This window comes from Alligator sinensis, unplaced genomic scaffold (genome assembly GCF_000455745.1).
Source record: "Alligator sinensis unplaced genomic scaffold, ASM45574v1 scaffold241_1, whole genome shotgun sequence".
Classification (NCBI taxonomy): Eukaryota; Metazoa; Chordata; order Crocodylia; family Alligatoridae; genus Alligator; species Alligator sinensis.
In genome coordinates this window covers 2,368,601-2,392,185 of record NW_005841894.1, presented here as the reverse complement: position 1 = coordinate 2,392,185, position 23,585 = coordinate 2,368,601, and the positions used below count along the sequence as shown (strand labels likewise).

At 45.9% G+C, this 23,585-nt stretch overlaps 1 protein-coding gene across 3 annotated transcripts in view; it reads right to left on the bottom strand.

Moving 5' to 3' along the window:
* Positions 1 to 23,585, bottom strand: part of PIBF1 (progesterone immunomodulatory binding factor 1) — a 194,286-nt gene that overhangs the window by 67,515 nt on the left and 103,186 nt on the right. For all 3 annotated transcript variants that reach the window (XM_006018133.2, XM_006018134.2, XM_025197308.1), the window contains 2 exons: positions 19,733 to 19,823; positions 16,107 to 16,209 (listed from right to left, as the gene is read on the bottom strand). In XM_006018133.2, coding sequence (XP_006018195.1) covers positions 16,107 to 16,209; positions 19,733 to 19,823 — 194 coding nt within the window. The remainder of the gene's footprint in view (positions 1 to 16,106; positions 16,210 to 19,732; positions 19,824 to 23,585) is intronic.

Here is a 23,585-nt window from a genome sequence, read left to right as displayed (position 1 = left end):
CACTCTTTCTAAGAAACTGGGCAGATCTACACATGCAAATGCTGCTGGATGGGTTTACTCCAGAGTTATTTACTTTGGAGGAAACCCACCCTGGGCATACATGTATATCCATTTGGGAGCAGATCTGCTGCTCCTGGCAGCAGTTTGCTTCTGCCCCCTCCAGCCCTTTGCTGGCCCCCTCCAGCAGCTAAAGTGAGCTCTAGGTACCTCCTGAGTGCTAGCCCAGGGACTGGGAGCACAGGATCAGGAGACAGCTGTCTCCTGGCGGGGACTGGGAGACTGTTCCCTGCCTCTGGGAGTTGCCTGCTGCCCACCACCAGGGTGGGCTCCAGTGGTGGAGCCCAGGAGGGCACAATGTCCCCCTGTCCTGGCAGTACGGAGCTCCTTGCCCTGGCCAGGGCAGGGGGCTTGGAAAGATCTGTGGAGGAGGGGAAGGTCCCAGGCCCCTACCCCAATCCACTAGTGGGGTAGCTAACAGTGAGCCCCGGCTGGGCTGGGGTTCCCAAAGAATACTGGAGGTAGCAAGGAATGCTGAGAAAACAAACATTTACATAAGAACATAAGAGATGCCATTCTGGGTTAGACCACAGGCCCATCTAGCCAAGTATTCTGTATCTCTCAGTGGCTCAAAGGAGATGGAATCATAGAAAATTATAGTTGGAAGGGATGTCAGAAGGTCATCTAGTCTAACCCCCTGCTCAAAGCAGGACCATCCCCAACTATATCATCCCAGCCAAGGCTTTGTCTAGCCAGGTCTTAAAAACCTCCAAGGATGGAGATTCCAGAACCTTACACAGAGAGGAAGAATATTAATGCAGGGCTTATGCAGATCGATCTGTCCCCTCTTTCCTTACAGTTTCCAGCATTTAGAGATCCAGGAAATCCTAATTTGGAGACTGCAGCCCTATCATCATGTTTAGTACCTGCTGATGGACTTGCACTGCAGGATTCTTTCTAACCCACTTTTAAACCTGGTTAAATTTTAGCCTCTATAACATCTTAAGGCAATGATTCCCATGAGTTCATTACATGTTGTATGAAAAAAAGAACTTCCTTTTGTTTTATTTAAGGCTGCTTTCAATATTTCTATTTTACGATCCCTAGTTCCAATGCTTTGAGAGATGATAAATAGTAAATTGCTATTTACTTTTTCTAACCTATTCATTATTTTATAGTAACAGTAATTTCTTTACAGCTTTTGCTAAAAACATAAAACAGATAATAAAAGCATAAAATTAACAGGTTTTGCTAAAAAAACATACAGTAATACTACTATTTAATAGACCTGTATCCTTCCTTAGCTATCTTTTCTAGGGCGTAGACCAATGGCTTGAAGTTGCAGCAAAGTAGGTTTAGATTGGATATTAGGAAATACTTCACTGTTAAAACAGTGAGGCAGTGGAATAGACTGCCTAGGGAAGTTGTGGACACTCCATCAGTGGAGGAGTTCAAGAAGAGGCTGGATAGCCATGATCTAGACGTGCCTGTGCTTATGCTTTTCTATGGCTATTTCCCATGTTTTGTTGGTTGCTGAATGGAGCCAGAGGGAATTGTTTTACCCTCCTGCTGCTACATATGTTCAAAGGGGAAGGATTGATCTTTGAGAAGATCATCAAGGAGCACATCTGTGATAGGCCAGCAGCAGGGATGATGCTCAAGGGCAACCAGCATGGTTTCATTAAGGGCAGGTCCTGTCAGACCAACCCGATTGCCTTCTATGATCAGGTCACAAAAGCATTGGACGCAGGTGTTGCGGTGGATGTAGTGTTTCTGGACTTCAGCAAGGCCTTTGACACTGTCTCCCACCCCATTCTCATCAAAAAAACTAGGTGACTGTGGCATTGATGCCTACACAGTCAGATGGATTGCAAATTGGCTGAAGGGTCGTACTCAGAGGGTAGTGGTGGACGGGTCTTTTTTGACCTGGAGGGAAGTGGGCAGTGGAGTCCCCCAGGGCTTGGTCCCTGGGCCCGCATTGTTCAATTTCTTTATTAGTGACTTGGACGACGGGGTAAAAGCAGCTTGTTTAAATTTGCTGATGCTACCAAAATTTGGAGCGAGGTGGGCACGAAACTCCCTTCTTGAAAGCATGGTGGCAGAAAGAGATCTTGGAGTCGTCATTGACTCCAAGATGAACATGGGCCGACAATGCGAGGTCACGGTCAGTAGGGCTAACTGTACCTTGTTGTGCAACCACAGATGCATCTCAAGCAGGGCCAAGGAGGTGATCCTCCCCCTCTATGCAGCACTGGTCAGGCCACAGCTGGAGTACTGTGTTCAGTTCTGGGTGCCGCACTTCAGGAGGGATGTGGACAGCATTGACAGGGTCCAGAGGAGGGCCACCCGCATGATCTGGGGACAGCAGAGCAGGCCCTACGAAGAGACGCTACGGGACCTGAACCTGTTCAGCCTTCGCAAGAGAAGGCTGAGGGGGGACCTGGTGGCTGTCTATAAACTCACCAGGGGGGGCCAGCAGGGTTTGGGAGAAGAAGGATTGCTGGGAAGAGATGAGATCCATCTGACAAAGAGAGGGAAAAGCATCTTTGCTAACCTAGTGAGGCGGGCTTTAACTAGATTTGCCGGGGGATGGGGGCCGAGTGGGAAGTGGATCAGTTCTGGGGCCAGTTTTGTTCAATGTCTTCAACAACGACCTGGAAGATGGCAAAGAGTGCACCCTCAGCAAGTTTGCAGATGACACCAAGCTGGGGGGAGTAGTAGATACACTGGAGGATAGGGCTGGGATTCAGAGTGATCTTGACAAATTGGAGGATTGGGCCAAAAGGATTCTCATGAGGTTCAACAAGGGCAAGCAGAAAGTCCTGCACTTAGGATGGAACAACCTCACGCACCGGTACAGGCTGGGAGCTGACTGGCTGGGCAGCAGGTCTGCAGAAAAGGACCTGGAGGCTGCCGTGGACAATAAGCTGAATATGAGCCTGCAGTATGCCCTTGTTGTCAAGAAGGCTAACGGCATACTGGGCTGCATTGGTAGGAGTGTTGCCAGCAGGTCAGAGGAAATGATTATTCCCCTCTAATCAGCACTGGTGAGGCCACATCTAGAGTAGTGTGTCCAGTTTTAGGCTCCCCACTACAGAAAGGAGGTGGACAAACTGAAGACAGTCCAGGGGAGAGCAAGCTGGAGCGATGTGGACAAGTTGGAGAGAGTCCAACGAAAATGGTGAGGGGGCTGAAGCACATGACTTATGAGGACAGGTTTAGGGAACCGGGCTTATTTAGTCTAGAGAAGAGAAGACTAAGAGGGGATTTAATAGCAGCCTTCAACTACCTGAAGTAGGATTCAAAAGAAGATGGAGCCAGACTGTTCTCAGTGGTGGCAAATGACAGAACAAGGAGCAGTGGTCTCAAGTTACAGCAAGAGAAGTTTAGGTTAGATATTCAGAAGTTTCTCACTAGGAAGGTATTAAAACATTGGAACAGGTTACCCAGCGAGGTTGTGGAATCTCTGTCGTTGGAGGTTTTGAAGACCTGGCTAGATAAAGCCTTAGCTGGGATGATGTAATTGGAGATGGCCCTGGTCTGAGCAGGGGGCTGGACTAGATGACCACCTGAGGTTTCTTCCAACCCTAATTTTCTATGATTCCGTATGGCAGGGTTTTTTTTAAAAGCCTGCCATTGGGTGTTGGCCACAGCCAAGGCTAGGGATTTTGACTGCAGTGTACCAGTGTTCCTGCTGGGACTTGAACCCAGAGGTTCCTGGCTAGATGGTCTTTCTCCTCTGCTCAAGGTCAGACCAATTGCCATATCGGGAATCAGGAAGGAATTTTACCCTTTGGTCAGACTGGTATGGAATGAAGGGGGCTTTGCCTTCCTCTGTAGCAGCTGGCTTGGCCCTCTTCCTGTGAATATTAACAACCTTTGTACCAGCATGACATTGGCGGCTGTTGTGATCCCTCTTCTTTATCTGTGTCAGGTTAAGGTGTCTTGAGTTTTGTGTCAGGGTTGACTGTGTGGTTTTGCTAAGAGTCAGACAATGGATTTGTACGGGATGGTTCGGGTAGGGATGATCCTACCTCAGGCAGTGGGATGGACTAGATGACCACTCAAGGTCCCTTCTCTATGACTATGACTTGTACCAAAAGTCATAGTTTCATAGTTTGTAGGGTCGGAAGGTACCTGAGTAGATCATCAAGTGTGACCCCCCTGCCATGGCAGGAAAGAGTACTGGGCTCAAACGACCCTGGCAAGGTGTTTGTCTAGCCTCCTCTTAAAGCCCTCCAGGGTAGGAGCCAGCACCACTTCTCTCAGAAGTTGGTTCCAGATCCTAGCCGCCCTGACAGTGAAGTAGCACCTCTGGATGTCTAGTCTGAATCTACCCTCTGCCAGCTTGTGACCATTATTTCTAGTCACTCCTGGCAGTGCTTGGGGGAACAGGGACTCCCCCAATGCCTGCTGGTCCCCTCTGACTAGTTGGTAAATGGCCACTAGATCCCCCCTCAGCCTTCTCTTGTGGAAGCTGAACAGGTTCAGAGGCCTTAACCTCTTCTCGTAGGGCCTGCCCTGCTGCCCCCGATCATGCGAGTGGCCCTCCTCTGGACCCTCTCCATAATGTCCATATTTATTAGGGGGAGATCATGTCAGACCAACCTGATTGCCTTTTATGATCAGGTCACAAAGGCCATGGACGCAGGTGTCGCGGTGGATGTAGTCTTTCTGGACTTCAGCAAGGCCTTTGACACCGTCTCTCACCCCATCCTAATTAATAAACTAGGCGACTGTGGCATAGATGCCTACACAGTCAGATGGATTGCAGATTGGCTGAAGGGTCGCACTCAGAGGGTGGTGGTGGATGGATCATACTCGACTTGGGGGGAGGTGGGTAGTGGAGTCCCCCAGGGCTCGGTCCTGGGGCCTGCGCTGTTCAATTTCTTCATCAGCGATCTTGATGTTGGGGTGGAAAGCAACCTGTTTAAATTCGCTGATGACACCAAAATTTGGGGGGAGGTGAGCACGCTAGCAGGGAGAGAGAGATTGCAGAAGGATCTGGATAGGTTACAGGGGTGGGCAAACAGGAACAGGATGTGTTTCAATACGGACAAGTGCAGGGTGCTGCACTTGGGTAGTAGGAACCAGCAGCACACTTATACGATGGGGAGCTCCCTACTTGAGAGCACGGAGGCGGAAAGGGATCTTGGTGTCATTATTGACTCCAAGATGAACATGGGCCGACAATGCGAGGTCATGGTTGGCAGGGCTAACCGGACCTTGTCGTGCATCCACAGGTGCATCTCGAGTAGAGCCAGGGAGGTGATCCTCCCCCTCTATGCGACGCTGGTCAGGCCGCAGCTGGAGTATTGTGTCCAGTTCTGTGCGCCCCATTTCAGGAGGGATGTGGACAACATGGAGAGGGTCCAGAGGAGGGCCACCCGCATGATCCGGGGACAACAGGGCAGACCCTACAGTGAGAGACTGCGGGACTTGAACCTATTCAGCCTCCACAAGAGAAGGCTGAGGGGGGACCTGGTGACCGTCTATAAACTCACTAGGGGGAACCAGAAGGGTTTGGGGGAGACGCTGTTTCCCCTAGCCCCCGCTGGCATAACAAGGAGTAATGGGCACAAGTTGATGGAGAGGAGGTACAGATTGGACATCCGAAAAAACTACTTCACAGTTAGGGCGGCTAGGAGCTGGAACCAACTTCCAAGGGAGGTGGTGCTGGCCCCTACCCTGGGGATCTTTAAGAAGAGGCTGGATACTTACCTGGCTGGACTCATTTGAGTCCCGTTTTTGTTTTTAGGGTGAGTGGTTTTTTTTTTGGGTTGTTCTCCCGCCCTGGCGGGGGGTCGGGCTAGAAGATCTATTAGGTCCCTTCCGACCCTGAAACTATGAAACTATGAAACTATGAGGCAACCAGGTTGGTCTGACAGGACCTGCCTCTAATGAACCCATGTTGGTTGCCCCTAAGCATAATCTTCCCTGCTGGCCCCTCGCAGACATGTGCCAGGATAATTCTCTCAAAAAGCTTACCCAGGATCGAGGTAAGACTAACGGGCCTATAGTTTCCTGGGTCCTCCTTCCTCCCTTTTTTGAAAATGGGAACCACATTAGCCCTTTTCCAGTCCTCTGGCACCACACCAGAGCACCATGAGCGCTCCTAAAGCTGTGCCAGGGGTCCCGCAATGACCTCTGCTAATTCCCTCAGCACTCTGGGGAAGAGATCATCAGGACCAGCTGATTTAAATACGTCTGATCCCTCCATAAGTTCCCTGACTAGATCTTCACTGACCCTAGGCCTGGGTGCGCCTCCCCTGGGGCCTATGGTGGTCCTGGTGTGGGGGGTGACTCGGTCCCTACTCAGAAAAATGGAGGCAAAGAAATTGTTAAATAGGTTAGCTTTGTCATCTGGAGTGACAACCAGATTTCCTAGTGTGCCTTTTAGAGGCCCCACATTACCTGGTACCTTCTTTTTACTCCCTATGTATTTAAAGAAGGACTTCTTGTTGTCTTTGATCTGGGTAGCTAGTCCCAGTTCCATCTCCGCCTTGGCCTTCCTGACCGCCCCTCTACAGCCCCGAGCAACCAAGGTATAGTCCTCCCTGGTGATGGCCCCTCCCTTCCATTGGGTGTACGCCTCCTTTTTAGCTAGGAGACGTTCCCGAATGCTTTTGGTGAGCCATGGGGGCTTTTCCACCCTCTTGCCCCCTTGAAGTCCTTGAAGTGCTGGGTAAGGGAATAAAAATGCTGCTGATGTTTATATCTCAGAATACAGAAAAAATTCAGAGGGCCACTGGGGTGCCACTATTAATCAATTACAAAATGATCTGGATTATTATAGGTAGGGTCCTACCGAATTCATGGAGGAAGTGGGTGGTGTGGCAGCTCCTTTAAGCTTGCAGGTTCCCCCATGCATTCCCCCTGCTCCCACCTCCCACTGTTGATTGGTTGAGGGGTCCCAGTGACCTTGATGCTTGGTGCTGACCTGCCAGGAGGCAAAAACAGTGCCATATTTAAAACCGTGGTTTTCAGCTCCCTGCTTATCAGGGGCAAGATGTGGGGCCCCCTTCGGGGGGGGGGGGGGGGGGGGGGGGGGAGAGAACCTGCAAAATTAAAGGAGCCACTGTGCAGCCAAATTCTGCCATGAATTCGATAGGGCCCTAATTCTATGTTGGGTAACTTGAAATCAATCCCAGATTTTAAAAAAAAGGGAAAAGCTGATACAGGATTTAGTTAATAAAGATTTAAGGCAGGGAATATTATTAATGCCCAACAACATGGTTTCATGGAAAAGAGATCTTATTCAAAACAAACTGTGACTTCATCCTTTGATGACAATAAAAATTTAGTTAATAATGGTAACTGCACAGATGTATCAGGCTGAATCATAGAATCATAGAATAGAAGGACCAGAAGGGACCTGTAAGATCATCGAGTCCAGTCCCCTGCCATGGGCAGGGGGTTATTGGGCACAAACGAGCTCTACGAGGTGCTTGTCCAGCCTCCTCTTGAACACCCCTAGAGATGGCAACTGTACCACCTCTGCTGGGAACATGTTCCAGATTCTAGATACCCTTACAGAAAATAAGTTTGTCCTTATGTCTGCCCTAAATTTTTCATCAAGGAGCTTGTGCCCATTGGTCCTCATCTTCCCAAGGGGTGCCTTTCTGAAGAGTTGCTCCCCTAGATCTTGGTGTTCGCCCCGACATACTTGTAGGTGGCTATCAAGTCACCGCTCAGTCTTCTCTTATACAGACTGAACAGATGCAGTTCCCAGAGTCTTTTCTCGTAGGACCTATCCTCCAGGCCTCTAAACATATGGGCGGCCCTTCTCTGTACCCTTCTAAGTTTATCCACATCCTTCCTGAAGTGCAGTGCCCAGAACTGGACACAGTACTCAAGTTGTGTCCTCACCAACACTGTATAGACGGGGAGAAGCACCTCTATGGATCTATTCGCAATGCATCAGCTGATGCATGCCAGAGTTCTGTTTGCCCTGCTGGTGACTTCATCGCACTGTAGGCTCATATTTACCTTCTGGTTGACTGCCACCCCCAGGTCCCTTTCAGATGCAGTGTCAGCCAGTGGAATACCACCCATCATATAATTATAGTGAAGGTTCTTCCTATCCAGATGAAGGACCCAGCACTTGTCCCTATTAAACCTCATCTGACTGCATTCAGCACATAGGACCAGTCTGTCAAGATCATCCTGGATTCTTACCCTCTCCTTAGATGCGCCCGCATTACCCCACAGCTTCGGGCCATTTGCAAACTTAATTACTGTACTTACCACTCCCTTATCCAAGTCATTGATAAAGATGTTAAAGAGCACGGGCCCAAGCACTGATCCCTGGGTGATACCACTGGAGACGGCCCTTCAGGATGAGGCCATCCCATCAATTACAACTCTCTGGGATCTGCCTCTAAGCCAGCTGCTAACCCACTTCACTGTAGACTGGTCTAGGCCAGTACCCTCCAGCTTAATTGAGAGTGTCTCATGGGAAACAGTATCAAAGGCCTTCCTGAAGTCTAGGTAAATGATGTCAACCTCATGTCCCTTGTCCAGCTGGTTAGTTACCTGGTCATAAAAGGACACCAGGTTTGTTGGGCACGACCTATCCTTGACAAAGCTATGCTGGTTGCTTCTTAATACCCCACTGTGGAAGAAGCTTATCAGAGGCAGGAGAGAGGCAGTGGGATGCCACGCTGGCAGCCGATAGCAGCGAAAGTGAAAACGCGGCGGCTGGAGCCACCGTGGATGAAGATCAAAGGAAAAGCCCATGGCAGAGCGGGGAACAGCTCCCGAGTCTGTTTGGGTGTGCTTTGTAAAAGTGTGTTGGGGGCGATTGGCTGGGTGGCCACCTGGCGCCGGGATAAAAGGCCCGGCAGGAAGGAAGCCGGGGGGACCAGTAGTGTCCCCAACTGGCCCAGAGAGGCCAGAGAGCCCAGAGGATCCTGAAGAGGAAGGAACGTGGTGGTGCCCCAGAGAGGGGAGCATGGAGGGCAAGCTGGGCCAATGAGGGTCCAAGGAGTTGCTTACGAGGCCGATGTGGACCGAGGCCAGCAACAGCAGTGACTGGGACACTGGCGGAGATGATGGAGACGGAACCTGGACGCAGATGGCAGGTACCAAACCTGGGGAGGAAACAGTGCGACAAGGGGGTTTGAGGCCCGGGTGGAGTTAGGCACCGCGTGAGCTGGGAAACACAGAAGGGCCGTGGCGGATGCTTGATGGAAGTACCACCTGTAGCCCACGGCCGCAGCCCTTAAGAAACCGAGCGTCGGTGAGGGCCAGAACACCGGCCCCGATGGACAACATCATGGTTGGCATTAGGCAGGGTGAGGTGGAGCCCCAAGAAGCAATAGCTGCGAGGACGACCAAGGGAGAGTACCAGGGGAGACGGGACCAGACACCATCCTCCTGCTAGAATACCATTTACCATCAAAGACGTGGCAGGAGAGATCCCTAGGGAGCTGACCCAAGGCTGCTCCCGGTAGCTTTGGCTGTGCAGTCCAGGAAGCTATGGCGAGGTCCGAAAGAAACCCAGATGCGCAACGCTCGGGAGGAGAGGCATGGAAGGTTATACCCACCAGTTGCGAGGTTGTGTTTGATGGCCTCCTTGACAATTTTTTTAAAGATTTTTCCCAGGACAAAAGTCAGACTGATCAGTCTATACTTTGCAGGGCTGTCCCTCTTCCCTTTCTTAAAGATGGGTACCACATTAGCCCTCTTCCAGTCATTTGGGACCACTCCTGAGTTCCACAATTCTTCGAACAGCTTCACCAGAGGCCCTGCTATGAGCTCAGCCTGTTCTCGGATGCAGGTCATCTGGTCCTGGTGACTTAAAATCATCCAGATGTTCTAAGAGTACCCTCACCTGTTCAGGAATGATTTCATGTGGACTGTTGTTGTTCCCACATTCTCTGGGATTCTGGACAGGTGACCAGTTCCTGTCTGATTTCAGGAATACCGATGCAAAGCAATTATTTAGGAGCTCTGCCTTTTGCGGGTATCAACTGTGGGCTGCACCTTGGTATTCAGTAGGGGTTCCATAGTGGAGCTTGATTTTTTATTGCTCCCTATGTATCTACAGAAGGACTTTTTGTTGTCCTTTATTTCAGTTGCTAGTTTGATCTTCATGTGTGCTTTGGCTTTCCGTGTCTCATACCTGCAGACCCTGGCCATATGAGTGTACTCTTTTCTGAATGCTGAACCATTTTTCCATTGCATATATGCTTTTTTTTTCTTTTTCAAAAGTTCTCTAATGTCCCTGTTGAGCCAAGCAAGTCTTTTGAGCCCTTTCCCTCTTTTTGACTGCATGGGGATGGCCTCTTTTTGAGCAGTGGAAATTGCCCACTTAAGGAAGCACCACCGTTCCTAAACTCCCAAACTATCCAGATGCTGGTTGCGAAGGGCCTTTCTAACTAGACTCCTGAGTTTACCAAAGTCTGTCCTTCTGAAGTCTAGGCCTTTTGTTATGACAGAATTCCCAGCCTTTTGGTGGATGGTGAACCTAATCATCTTGTGATCACTGTTGTTCAGAGTACCTCCCATCTTCAGGTCGCTTACCATGTCTTCCCCTTTGGTCTGCACTAAGTCCAAAGTGGCTTTACCCCTAGTCGGTCCTTCCACTGCCTGTGTTAAGAATAGGTCGTCAGTAGCTGCCCAGAAGTTGGTTGATCTGCTGGAGCTGGATGAATGGTCTTCCCAACAGATGTCAGGGTAGTTGAAGTCATGGTGACAATTAGGTCTTTAGTGATGGCTGCCTCAGTCAGTTCCCTGGAGAATGCCTGATTGCTCTCCTGATTCTGCTGATTCTTGGTAGGGAGGTCTACAGAGTAGACTCCCACCATCAGGTCCTCTACTCCTTGACCGCCTTGTATCTTGACCCAGAGGGTCTCAAGGGACCTCTCCCTGCAATCAATATGACCTGCAGGGAGGGGTACCGCTCTTTCACATAGAGGGCCACCACTCCTCCCTTCTTCCCAACCTGATCCCTTCCTATAGAGCCTATATCCCTCAATATCCACTGCCCAATCATATGTATCATCCCACCAGTTTTCTGTCAATCCAATGAGGTCAAATTCCTCATCTGCCAGAAGGAGTGCCAGCTCGTCTTGTTTCTTGCCCATGCATCTGGCGTTCCCATAAAGACACCTGAGTTCACTCTTAGTCGCCTCAGATTTTCTGTCACTTTGAAAGTGTCTCAGGGCATTGGTACTCCTTTGAATGTCCCTTACATGAATGCCCTCCCCTGGGTCATCTTGGCTAGACGGTTCATGTACAGTAGTGGAATCCACCCTCACTCCACTGAAGAATACTGCACAACATTCTGATTTAAAACTAGCAGTGTAGAATATAAATCAACCACATACTAATACAATTATGAAATGGCTAATTGAGAAATCTCAAAAACCAAACTTCATTGGAGAGACATCAAACATGAAGACATTCCATTGGGATTCTGTAGGTGCTGATATTAGGTCTGGTGCTATTTAACTATTTTATCAATGGTTTTAGCATATAAGTACTGTACTCATTTATAAGGGTCTTTATTCTAGTACATAATGCATAATAAGCAGCAGTTTATGCAGTTTGAAGCCATTAAAATTGAAATTGGATAGAAGGCACACCTTTTTAAGAGCAAGAGTAATTAAACTTGTAAGAAATAACTAAGGAAAATTGATGATTCATTATATCTCAATGTCTTGCAATCAAGACTGGATGTCTTTATGGGAGATACACATTGGTCAACTACAAGTTATAGGGTTCAATGTGTAATGTTTATGGACTGCTGATAGTAGAAGGTTGGACTCAATAATTTAATATTTAAACTGTATGAACATATGAACAGTGCTATCTTAAACTCCATATTCCAAACATTTTTAACATTAAATAACAAAAGAGAACTTTTCAAAAGGAATTATAATTTCTGACTCAAAAGTAATTCCATTTGCTTTATAGTCTCTTCCACTAAATATTGAACATCTTTTCCTTATATAGTTTATAATCCCTTACCACTATGTCTCAAAGCTATAATATGTCCAGAATAAACATGAACACTTGCCAGGGTCAGAGTCATAAATGGGTCAGAGAAGAACTTCACTGAAGCCCAGCTAATATAGAACTACCACAGCAGTTGATGCCTAAAAGGTATCTTAGAATTTCCCATCCTTTCATCTTATTCCTAAAATTTAAGTCAGAGGTAACACTCCAAGTTACACTGATAAAATAATTCTCTTCCACTTGAATTACCAAAATTAGTTATCATTTATACTCAGAAATTCAAAAGACAATACAACATCCTCAGTTAACCTCAATAAAAAGCATTAGACTTGTCTATTTCAAGATACACTCACTTGTAGAAGCTACTTGTAGAAGCTAAATGAAGCCTCATTCTCAGTAACTGTGTGGCTTTATAAGAACAGAGAGAAAAAAGGATCCTTATACTAGGAGAGAAAAAGCTAACAAATCTGACAATTAAATCCTTATGTCAGATGTCCATTAATGATAACACAATAAAATTAGCAGGAAGACATCAAATCCCTTTGTGCTACTGTCACAGATCACATCACTTTCAAGGAAAGCTCCACCATGGGACTCCTTAAGAAGAAGCCTTGTCTGGTCTCTCTCACATAAGGTCTCTTGAAGCCAGCCCTGGCATGGTTCTTGAGGGGCAAACCACTGGCTTGAGACAGTGGCTTCTCTTTGTCCCTGGCTACCCCTGTGGTCTACAGCATCCCTCCCTCAGAGTTCCTTCTTTGGTCAGCTCCTGGGAAAAGGGGTATTTTCCTCTTCAAAGTTGAGGGGGTACAGTGTCAAGGCTGATGTCCCAAACAGTACAACAGGAAGCTCTATGTCAAAGGGTGCTTGTAGACATGCTGTGAGGCTGCTTGGATGAACTGTAATTACAGCGTGATGGAGCAAACTGGATTGAGTCTGCTGGAGAGCCTTAATTACCATGCTCCAGCCAGCCTCTGTAGCTCATGCATTAGCGTCCCTGTGCTTCAAAATGATGGCAGGGGCACTTGAACTAAACGTGGGGAATGCTGATACACAAGACACTTTGGTGCTTTACAGGGGCGCTCAGAGCTTAGTTGAACATGCTCAGCAAGGACCTTCCATGATCCTCCTCTGAAATCCAAATCTTAGGCCAACACATTTGCCACCAGGACTAAGAAAGTCTTTTCCCACATTCCAGACTGGCAGCAAGAGTTGTTGGCTTTTTGTCTTTCTCAGAAAGGAAATTTGGTTAGGGATGTGGAGAGAGAAAATTGTAGTACTGGTATCCATTTGCTGCAACCACACAGAAGTAATCCAGTGAAGGTAACATAACTGTTATGTAGTCTGGTTGTGAAGGTTCAATTCAATTTCCATTTATTAAGGATTCTGGCTAAATGTCATGTTCCCGAAAATGACATAGCATGCATACGACCATAATATAAATAAGTTTGAACAAAGTAACCGAACTACAAATATTATACTAAAAATAGAGCCCACCAACATAAAAATATTAATATAAATAAATACAGTAGTAAATAAAGACATGAATCTATAATACTGTTGTACACAGATGCACAATTGAGACAATAAAATAAAATCTAATGTTAAAATGTATCAGTCATATCAGAAATAAAGGATATTTAATGCCAATCGCCCCAGCCTTATAAGCAAAAATTGCAAGATGGTTTACTAAATTTGGATCTGTTTGTTGTAAAAGCCAGATTCATTTCTCTCTATTTGAAAAATGTTTCAATTTCTGCAAGAACGGTAATAAATAGGTTCTCCTTATGTCATTATATAAAGAACATTCTAAAACAAAGTGGATAGTATTTTCCAAAACTCCTAGACAGACTGGGCAACAACTTTTAGCCCTTGGAATGGAAAATCTACGTCCAGCCAGAACAGCTGTGGGCATCTGTTCGATCCTGAGTCTAGTCAAAGAGGATCGTCATTTATTATTGAGATCCAACTGTAAATACCTTTCTCCCTCCACTCTAATTTCCAGAAAGTACATAAAGGGGCAATATGAGTAGCCCTAGGCACTGCAAAATCATTCTGCCTGATAATATCTCATATCCTCTGGAAAACCCGAACCTTTTCTATGGGGGAGAAAATCTTTCATTATTTTTGAGATAGTATCCCATCCCAGAAAGTGCAAAGTACGGGAAAGAAAAGCTAACCAGGGTGATTGGAGAGGTGGGGGATTATTAATATCTTCTATGTAGCATAATTTAAGCAGATAAAATGGTAAAAAGAGAAGGATTTTAAAACAAAATCCGACAATTCTAATAATAACATTAGTTAAAATAGAATCCAATCCCATCTCTAATCTCAAAAAAGATGCAGGAGTTGAGAGAGGAAGAGCCAGAAGAGCCCTAAGAAACTTGTTCTGAGGTATGTCTACATCATTACTAGCGGTCCATACTTCAGCGCTATATAAAATCTGAGAGGTAACTTTGGCTTTATATGCTGCTATAGGAGCTTGGACTAATCGTCCTGCTGTGGTTTCATAAAACGGTTGTGAAGGTTTGTGTAGTACTTTGACTGGTCCACTGCTCCACACTGTGGCAAGTGAGATTGTAAAAATCTGGTGTAGATATAGACACACTTTCTTTAACCACCTTGTATGTACAATGTGGGCAAAGATTCAGGAAATTTCTTGGCCTTCTTCAGCAAGATTTTGTGGAAAAGATTGAGAGTGACCTGCTTTTAAGGACTGCTTTGCCTTTATCTGTATGTTTGGAAACTGCTAGGCAAATGCATGTCAATGGTTTGCAGTGAAGAACCTACCTGAACTCTACATGCTGCAGACTGGAAAGATTGTAGCATGCTTTAATACCTGGCATTATTCACAGAGGTGTCTGCACCAAGGAAAGTTTAGTTTCTAAACAGAAGATAGAAATTAAATAGAAGTCTGAGAGAGGAGAGTCCTTCCACATGTCCTCCCAGTTCAAGATTACTGTAAACCTACCTTCAACGTATCTTTTTAAAGTGTGAAAAAGTACTTATAATATGCCACAAAAATGTCAGTCATAGCTTTTTCAAAATTAAAAGCATATTTAACAAGACACAGTGACGTTCTGTTATCCAAATGAAGGACTAAGATGGTCTTAAAAACAAATTAGTCAACCTCACAGATGACTTAATTGGGGTCTTAAAAACAAATTAGTCAACCTCACAGATAATTTAATTGGAAAGCCACTATGACTGTAATGCCTCATCTGATAATATAAGACTGATGAAACTGGTTCTTAAGATGAGTCTGAAAGAAAACGCAATTCTTAAAAAAAAAAATCTAGGAATCTGTGGGGTTTCAGAGTGTTTTCACTACTCACTCTTGCTGTCTAAATTACATGTGATTTTAGACTGTAAAGTGATTAAAAAATGAATTGTAAAATATCAAAAGACTTTACAATCAATTATTATATTTACTTTGTTACAAGAAAGTTGTAAAAAATATATAGACCTTTCCTTTACAGCATCAGCTATCACCCTGATACATCCCAGATTTGTGTTCAAAGACTTCAGAGTCTGAACAATGTAGAAAAAAGTGGAGAGAGGAGAGTGGAGAGAGATATTTTTTTCATTAAAAAAAATCCCCAATTTTTGGATTAAATAAGGTAACCCCAAATCCACATTTTTCTGCGATTAAAATGAAATATAATTATTTATCTATTACTGGTGTTTCATTTTAATCACTGAAAAATGTAGATTTGGGGTTACTTTTTTAATTTGAAAATTGCTCTTTTTAATCAGAGAAAACTAGGATCCCTAGAGATAAGTAATGTCTTCAAAAAGGATTCAGAAAACAGATCTGTGTAAAAAGTAACGCATATCAGTTGAATAACTATCAAAGAGCATGCTAAACTAGTTTTGCTAGTTGGTCATCTGTTCAGAAATTAGAACTTTGTCTAGCTTACATTCTTGTTTAGCCTATAAAATAATCTCCTTTTTGATCTCTGTTTTAAAACATACTGTAAGTAGCATTGAAAAGATCTAGCATAAACGTGTTTTTGTTAATTGTAAGGTAATTTTGTGACAGCAACAATATGTAATATAATACGTGTAAAAACATATATTCTGGAAAGAGCTGATTAGTTATATTTATAATCTTTTTATATATTTTCTCTTTTATCCAAGCAATTTACCTCTTGTGAAATCTGTGTTACTTGTTCCTTCTGATGTTCCAGATCTTTTATAAGCAGTGAGTTTTGCTTTTCTAGCTCCAGTAGCCTTCTTGCCAAGTGAACACTGTGCCAATAAAAAAAAAAAGAAAGATCAAGTGGAATGTTTTCCAAAACAATCTCATATTTATGCCTCAGAAACTGCCTGCTATAGCTTTCATTCATGCCTAAATATAATCAAGTACAAATGTATACTAAAAACTATTTATTATGGTCAAAATTGTAATCAGAGTTCAATGTTACAGATTTTAATTGCAGTAGAGTTAACATTCCCACTGTAATGCAACTAAGACATTTGTTTATAAATTACCTCTATTATTTGCATAACATTATATTAATGTTGTGCATAATTATAGTAGAATGCTTCAACTGACAAGGAATAAGTAGCTTTTATGTGACAATAGCCAATAGCTTCTTCCACCAATTACCTCTTTATGTGAATTGGAAAGGAAAGCCAAAAAGTGTAGCACTCAATCATTTTCATAAAATAAAATGATAAAACTTGTTTTATATGGTACTTTACAAGTGATTTAGCATACTATTTGATTGGCACTTTAAAAGGAGATTTAAAAACAAATCACAGACCCAAATCCTGTGAAGAACTTGAGCACATTAAGTTGAAATTAGATGAAATGTATGTGTTTAAATCCAAGTGTGCAATCATCATAACCTCTCAGTCTCCTGATACCACTTGGAACTTATGTTATAAAGTTCCTTAAGCAACTAACATTGTTTCTGCATCCGGCTGGGGAAGGTCCTGCTTTGAGTAGGGGATTGAACTAGATGATCTCCTGAGGTCCCTTTCAACCTAATTTTCTATGATATGCTCAGAAATACTACCTTCTGAAGAAAGTAATGAGTACAGTATCGCACACCTAGCAATGGCAATTTTCATTCAAAACATGGTGACAGTGTTAATGGTGACTGAATAATATAATAGCTCAGTATCCATGGTACTAAGGATGTGGGTGACTTGGGTTTTAAGACTGGGAAGGTTCATAAAAACAACTCCCATCAAACATCAACCCCTGACCTTTGCCACCGGAAGTCCCTCTCCTTGCCCCTGAAAGTACTCCTTTCAGCAAAGGGTTTTGCTGTCTTGGAACCAGAAAAATCCCAAATTATATTCTAAGAATTGAACATATACAACATTCATTAATTTGATTTTAAAAAATATTTTTCTCCTGATTTAGATGTGTTTGTGTAGTATACATAGGTGATTTCACAATAGCTTAAAATTAAGTCTTACGCTTGTACATCGTGGGGGTGGGAGGCATGGGGGGTGGGTATAGGTTTGTGGAGGGCTGTGAGTGTGTGGGTATGTGGGGTGTGGGGAAGGGTGTGGGTGCGGGGTGAGGAAGCATGTGGGTGCATGTGGATATGGAGTTTCTGGGGGGCTGTGTGGGGGGAAGGTGGCTGAAGTGTGTGAGGGGATGGGTATAGAGGTCTGCATATATGACAGTGCAAGGGGAGGTGTGGGTGCATGTATATGGTGGGGTGTGAATGTGGGACTCGCCCTATGAATGTGTGCAGACACACACACACACACACTCTCTCTCTCTCTCTCTCTTTCTCTGTCCCTCCCTCCCTCATTGCATGCATGAGCACACATACACACTCCTGCTCTTGGCCCTGAGGTAGTGGCACAGGCCCTGTCTGCCCACAGTCTGGCCGTGCAGCTGGGAGACATGTAGTGCAGGAGCAGGCAGTGGTGAGCAGGGAAGCGGTGAAAGCAGAGGTGGGGGGGAGTGGCACTGAGTGAGTACACGGAATGCAGTGACAGCTGGGTGGGAGTGTGGGGCCTGCGCCAGTGTCCTAGAGCCAGCACTGGTGAGGCCCAGGGTGGGGCAGCAGAGGCGCAGGACCCAGGCCCTGGGCTGGCAGGGGTCTATGGAGCCAAGTCATGCTGCACCAGCAGGGAGAGAGGGGAGCCAGCCTGGCTCCAGAGCCCCTGCCAGCATGGGCCCCGTGCCCCTGCCACACCGCCCTGGGCCCCACTGATGCTGGCCCAGCGCTCCTGCCCAACTCCTACTGCGTTCAGTGCGCCTACACACTGCTACTACCACTCCCCTCCCCTCCCCACCGCGTGACGCTGCTTTCAGCACTTCCCTGCCCACCTGCTGGCCGCTCCTGCACCACGTAGGTCTCAGCTGCATGGCTGGACTGTGGGACTCAGCAGGAGCTGGCCTGGCCTGGCCCCAAAGACTGGGGCAAGCCTTGTGGCCCTCTCCCCTCCCCACTTGAATGTGCCTCCAGCGCAGGGAGGTGGGAACAGACCCATGGTCCCAGGCCAGAAGGCTCTGCTAGGCAGAGGCTTCTAGGTGAGGGGAAGAGCTGGGGTGGACAGGGCTGGGCCAGCCTTCCTGCTGGGTCCTGCCAGCTTCCCCTGGGTCCTACTGCCCCTGGCTCCTGTCATCTTTGACAGACAGCCAGGAGAAGATAAATATTAATTTTCTAAATTGTTTAGGGGCCCCACAGGCCAGACAGAATTTTTCCTGCCTCTGGATTATTCTCATCACAGGGCTATAGAGCCATACTTACTTTTATTTCCTTTCTGGCACAATGAATACTGAGGGGTTTTCTTTTCTTCCCCTCCCAAAGTAGTACAGTTTCAACAGAAAAGGTAGAGGCTGCTTTTATACCAGCCAGTTGTTTAGGACACTCTTCTGGAGTTGGAACGTGGATTTGAATCCCATTAGGCTGAACAGAGCTTATACACTGGGTGAATACTACAGCCATTAAGCTATTAATAACAAGGGACACCACAAGTCCCTGCTCCTCTTATAGCTATTTCTTAAAAGAAAAAAAAAAGATACCTGTTCTCTTTTTGAAAGGGTTGAGTTGCATGCCTAAGCCCAGAAGAGGGTTTCAGGCTGTTAATACCAAATCTGACAGTGGGCTACTGGAAGCAGGGATGTAAATATTGTTTAAAAAGTTATCTGTTTAACCTCCTTTAATTATATCAGTTAAACAGTTAACCAATAAAACACCTAGTCCCAGCTGGGGGTGTGGAGCCCTGGGCGAGCACCTCCCCTGCCCTGTCCTGCAGCACCTGCCTGTCTAGAGAAGTCAGGGAGCTGGAAACCGTGCACAGATTTGCTTGGACACAGCTCAAGAAGCCAAGTGCCTAGAAGCTAGACATTATACCCTTGTGCACAATTCATATGAGATAATGCTAAACCAAAATCCTGACTTTATTAAATCTGTGACACTTGCACTTTTGATTTCACAATTTTACATTATAAAATACAGTAGTTTTCTGAATACTTTAAAATACATTTCCATGTGTAATAAATCTAAATAGCTTAGCACATTTGGTTTTGCAACTTTTTTAGGTTTTTCATAATTAAGCATCAACAATAACCAATGTTTCTGAAACACACATTTTGTAGAAGTAATAATCCCCTAGATCCCTAGGTATATAGGCCATGTTATCATGTCCTGTTTTATAACATTACTTCTATAGACTGAGTAATTTTATGAACACCAGTGAAACACTTAAGTTAGGTGGCTTCCAAATGATAACTATATAATGAATATATTTTCATTTAGTTTAGCTTGAATAGAAAAATTATGGAGATTTTCTTCACCTTTGTTTCAGTCGCCTTTTCGCTGTTGTAGGAACATTAGCACCATACCCATAGGAAAACAGAATTCTTTCTGCCTCATCTTCATTTTCCACTGCATGCAAAATAAAAAGATGCAATCCATTATCTTTAAAATTCTTTAAAGAATACAGTTAAAGAAAATCAACCCCTAAGTCATTCCATTAGGACCACACACTTTCTCTATAGTAAAGAACTTTGGCTGATGTAAGCCTATACAACTTCACTGACTTCAGTGGAGTATATTTATATACACTAAACAATAATTTGAAGCTATAGACTCTTATGATGCCATCAGGATCTTCACTTTTTATATTTTCAGTAAATGTACTACTTATGTAATGTGGAAGGAAATGTTAAAAAAACAGATGTCCTTGAGGACTCATGTCTTCTTTTTATAGTTTTGTTTTCTCTCTTTCTCAACTTCAGAAATAAACAATTGTGCCACAGCAATTATAACAACATCAAATGGAAAAGGCATCAAGTTCATCCTTCTATAAATGCACAAGTATTCATAGCACTCTAACACTACCAAGTATTCTCTAAAATTTATTTTTGGAAGTTTGATTCATTTTCAAAACTTTCAAACAAGCGTCATTGAGTTATTTTATATTATACAAGTATATAATAAGTATTTTCAGGGCAAGGGACTCATCTGGCCCATCTGATGGCCAGATCAGACACACCAATGAACCTTGTGTGCTGGAGCCAGCATGCAAGACTGTTCCCGCATGGTCAACTCATGTAGCATGGACCTTGGACCAGTCCTGTGTACCATGTGCAGTATGCACCAGCACCAGCCTGGAGCTCATGCACTGAGCCAGCTTGGGGCGTGTGCTACATGAGGTGCCTGGGCCGGATCAGCTCTATGTTCTGGCTCCAGTGCATAGGGCAGGTCTGTGGGCCTGATCTGGACTGGCCCCAGAGCCAGCGCACAGGGCTGGACCAGTGGGACACTGCCTGTAGTGCACCCCTTGGATCATCCCCCTGTGCTGCATGCAGCTTGAGCATTAGGTCCAGCCCCGTGCTGCACACAGCACATGCCAGCCCTGGTCTGGGGTTCAGGTTGCATGTGGCGCATAGGGCCAGTGTGGGGTGCATGTTTCAGGTGCACCCAGCCCAGAGCAGCCCTGCACTCTGGGTTCAATGCACAGGGATGGTCTGTGGGCCCAATCTGGCCCCAAAACCAGTGTACAGGGCTAGCACAGGCATTGAATAAAATATGCACCCTGTGCTGGCGCTGTGTGCTGCATGCAGTGTGTGATGCTGGGGCCACAGGCCAGATCCTAGGGTTTCATGCTGGCCCATGGGGTGTATCTTTGATATCTGTGGTGAAGGGGTTTCAAACTTATCTGGGCCTACAGAGATGTGGGGCTAGTCTGCAGGCAAGACTGAGCCCACAGACTGGCCCCATGTGCCTGATTCAGCACATGTGCTGGCTTCAATCCTGTGTCACACATAACATGTGCCAACTCTGGTGCCACATGCTACAGGAGGTATGTGGGGCCAGTCCACGGCACATGATGCATGTTTTACATGTGCTGAATCTGGCACCTAAGACTAGTCCAATATGGATGTTACATTTTGTGTGCAGCCCACAGCAGCTACACGTGCCACATGCAGCATGTGGGGCCAGTCCATGACCCATAGGCCTCACCATGACCCAGATGATAGGGCTCAGCAAACTGGACTTGGCCCACAGACTTATCTTTGACATCCTGGTATAGCCTATTAATTTAAATTCCTGCACATTAAGAATACAAATTAAAATCACTTAATAAGCTATATTAATACATTATTTTTATCATGCCATGAATGTTATCAAATAATAAACAACTAATTTTTGTTGTTTACTCTCTGACAATGAGTATTTCTTACCTCTGTTACTAATTACAGTGTTATTATTTAGTCATGTGCTTAATATAATTACATATTCTAAGAACAGATTGAATTTTATTAGTAGATGTTAACAGTTATGAACCCAAAAAGTTGACAAAGCCAGTAGGGAAAAACAGATCACCCGAGTGAGGGACTAACATAGGAGGGATGGGGGTGAGGAGGAGAATGCAACTAGTTTACAGAAAATACAATGTTAGCCAACTAAGCCCGGGGGTAGGGGAAGGGGAGGGAGGGGGTTCATGATGCTGAGAAAGAGGATAGATACACACAAACCCGTACAGTGGTCTACAATGGTGGAGGAAGCAGGTTGAAGAAAGTTTCTCAGTCCATATAGAGTCTCATCGCAGGGGTCCTCTTCGGGTAGTGTGGGGTGGTCTGTCGTTGATGATTCCTCTCAAAGTCCATCAGGTGCAGAGTGGGGTTCAGGTGGTCCCCTCTGGGTCTGGTGGCGGTTGGTCTGGCGGGGTCATTGTACAGGTGGTGGCCCGTGATGTCACGGGCCCAGCGGATCGTATCAGACACCATGATATCAGCGTGGCGTAGCAGTGGGAGATGCGGCAGACAAGCAGGACACTCTCGTTGCTGGGGTCCCATGCACTGAGTGTTCCCACGATGAGCGCATCGACCATCACGTTGTAGCTGTGGCCCCTCAGGATGTTGGCCAGCGGGGCATACTTCTCCCACTTGCGAGCCTGGGCATCGGTGAAGGCTTGGTGCCAGTTCTCGAAGGGGATGGCCATGTCCACGATCACGATCTTCTTGGCCTCTTCATTCATGATGATGATGTTGAGGTGCATCTGGCTCTCTCAGCCCGGGATGGTGCGGTTCACAGAGATCTCCCTCGCTGCGGCCAAGATGGCCCTCACCAGGCGGTCCTGGACAGCGTTGTGGCAGAGCTGCCAGGCTCTGGTGTGTGGCCTGCAGCTGCACAGCATGTGGTGGAGGGTCTCTACCGCGTAGCTGCACTGTCAGCACCTCTTGTCCCAGTGGCCGAAGCGGATGGCCCCATTCAGAGGCAGGCAGTTGAGGCGGGCATGGTGGAGGAAGCGCCAGTCCGCAAACTGCATGAAGCTCCCGGGTATGAAGTGGTTGCTGCAGTCCAACTTCGAGGTGACATCGAAGACCATGCCCTGGTCGGGTTTGGCCCTTGGGTTGCTGGTGTACTTGTTGTGGACATCGTCCTTCAGAAACCGCTTCAGGGATGCCCTCATGCAGGGCATCATGGTGACACAGTCCGCGTGTGAGGCTGGTTGCATGGAGACTCCCAGCTCCCAGCGCTCCTCGGTCCAGGTCCAGCCGATGCACTTCCCAAAGCAGTGCGTGGCATTGCAGGCTTGGCTCCATAGCAAGGCAAAGTCCCCGCCGTCTCTGCCACACTTGCCCTCCAGTGAGCTACTGAGGAAAGTGGCCAAGTCACATCTGGTCGGTTGCCTCCTCTTGTGAGTGGTCCCCTCGAGGGTGCTGGCAATACTTACTGTCAGGTCCGGGCAGGTCAGGAGGCGGAAGGTGTGGGTGACCAACATGATGTCGCAGAGGTCTCCCATGCAGGGGACATTGGCGCCTCACTGCCGGTAGGGGACATGCAGGATCTTGCTGCTGGCCCTCAGTGACAGGTGCAATCACTTCTTCGGCAGCTGCCGGATCTCTTAATATTAATATAGCTTATTAATATGACGTAATAAGCTATATAAATAGATTATTTTTACCATGCCATGAATGTTATCAAATAACAAACAACTAATTTTTATCTCTGACAATGATTATTTCTTACTTCTGTTACTAATTAGTGTTATTATTTACAGTGATGTGCTTAACATAATTACATATTCTAAGAACTACATGCACAGAACAAACAGGACAAAAATATTTCTTGGTAAGGGCATCTCAAATCTGAATGCAGGGAGGAAAAGTACATCTAATTTATTAACTGATATTACTA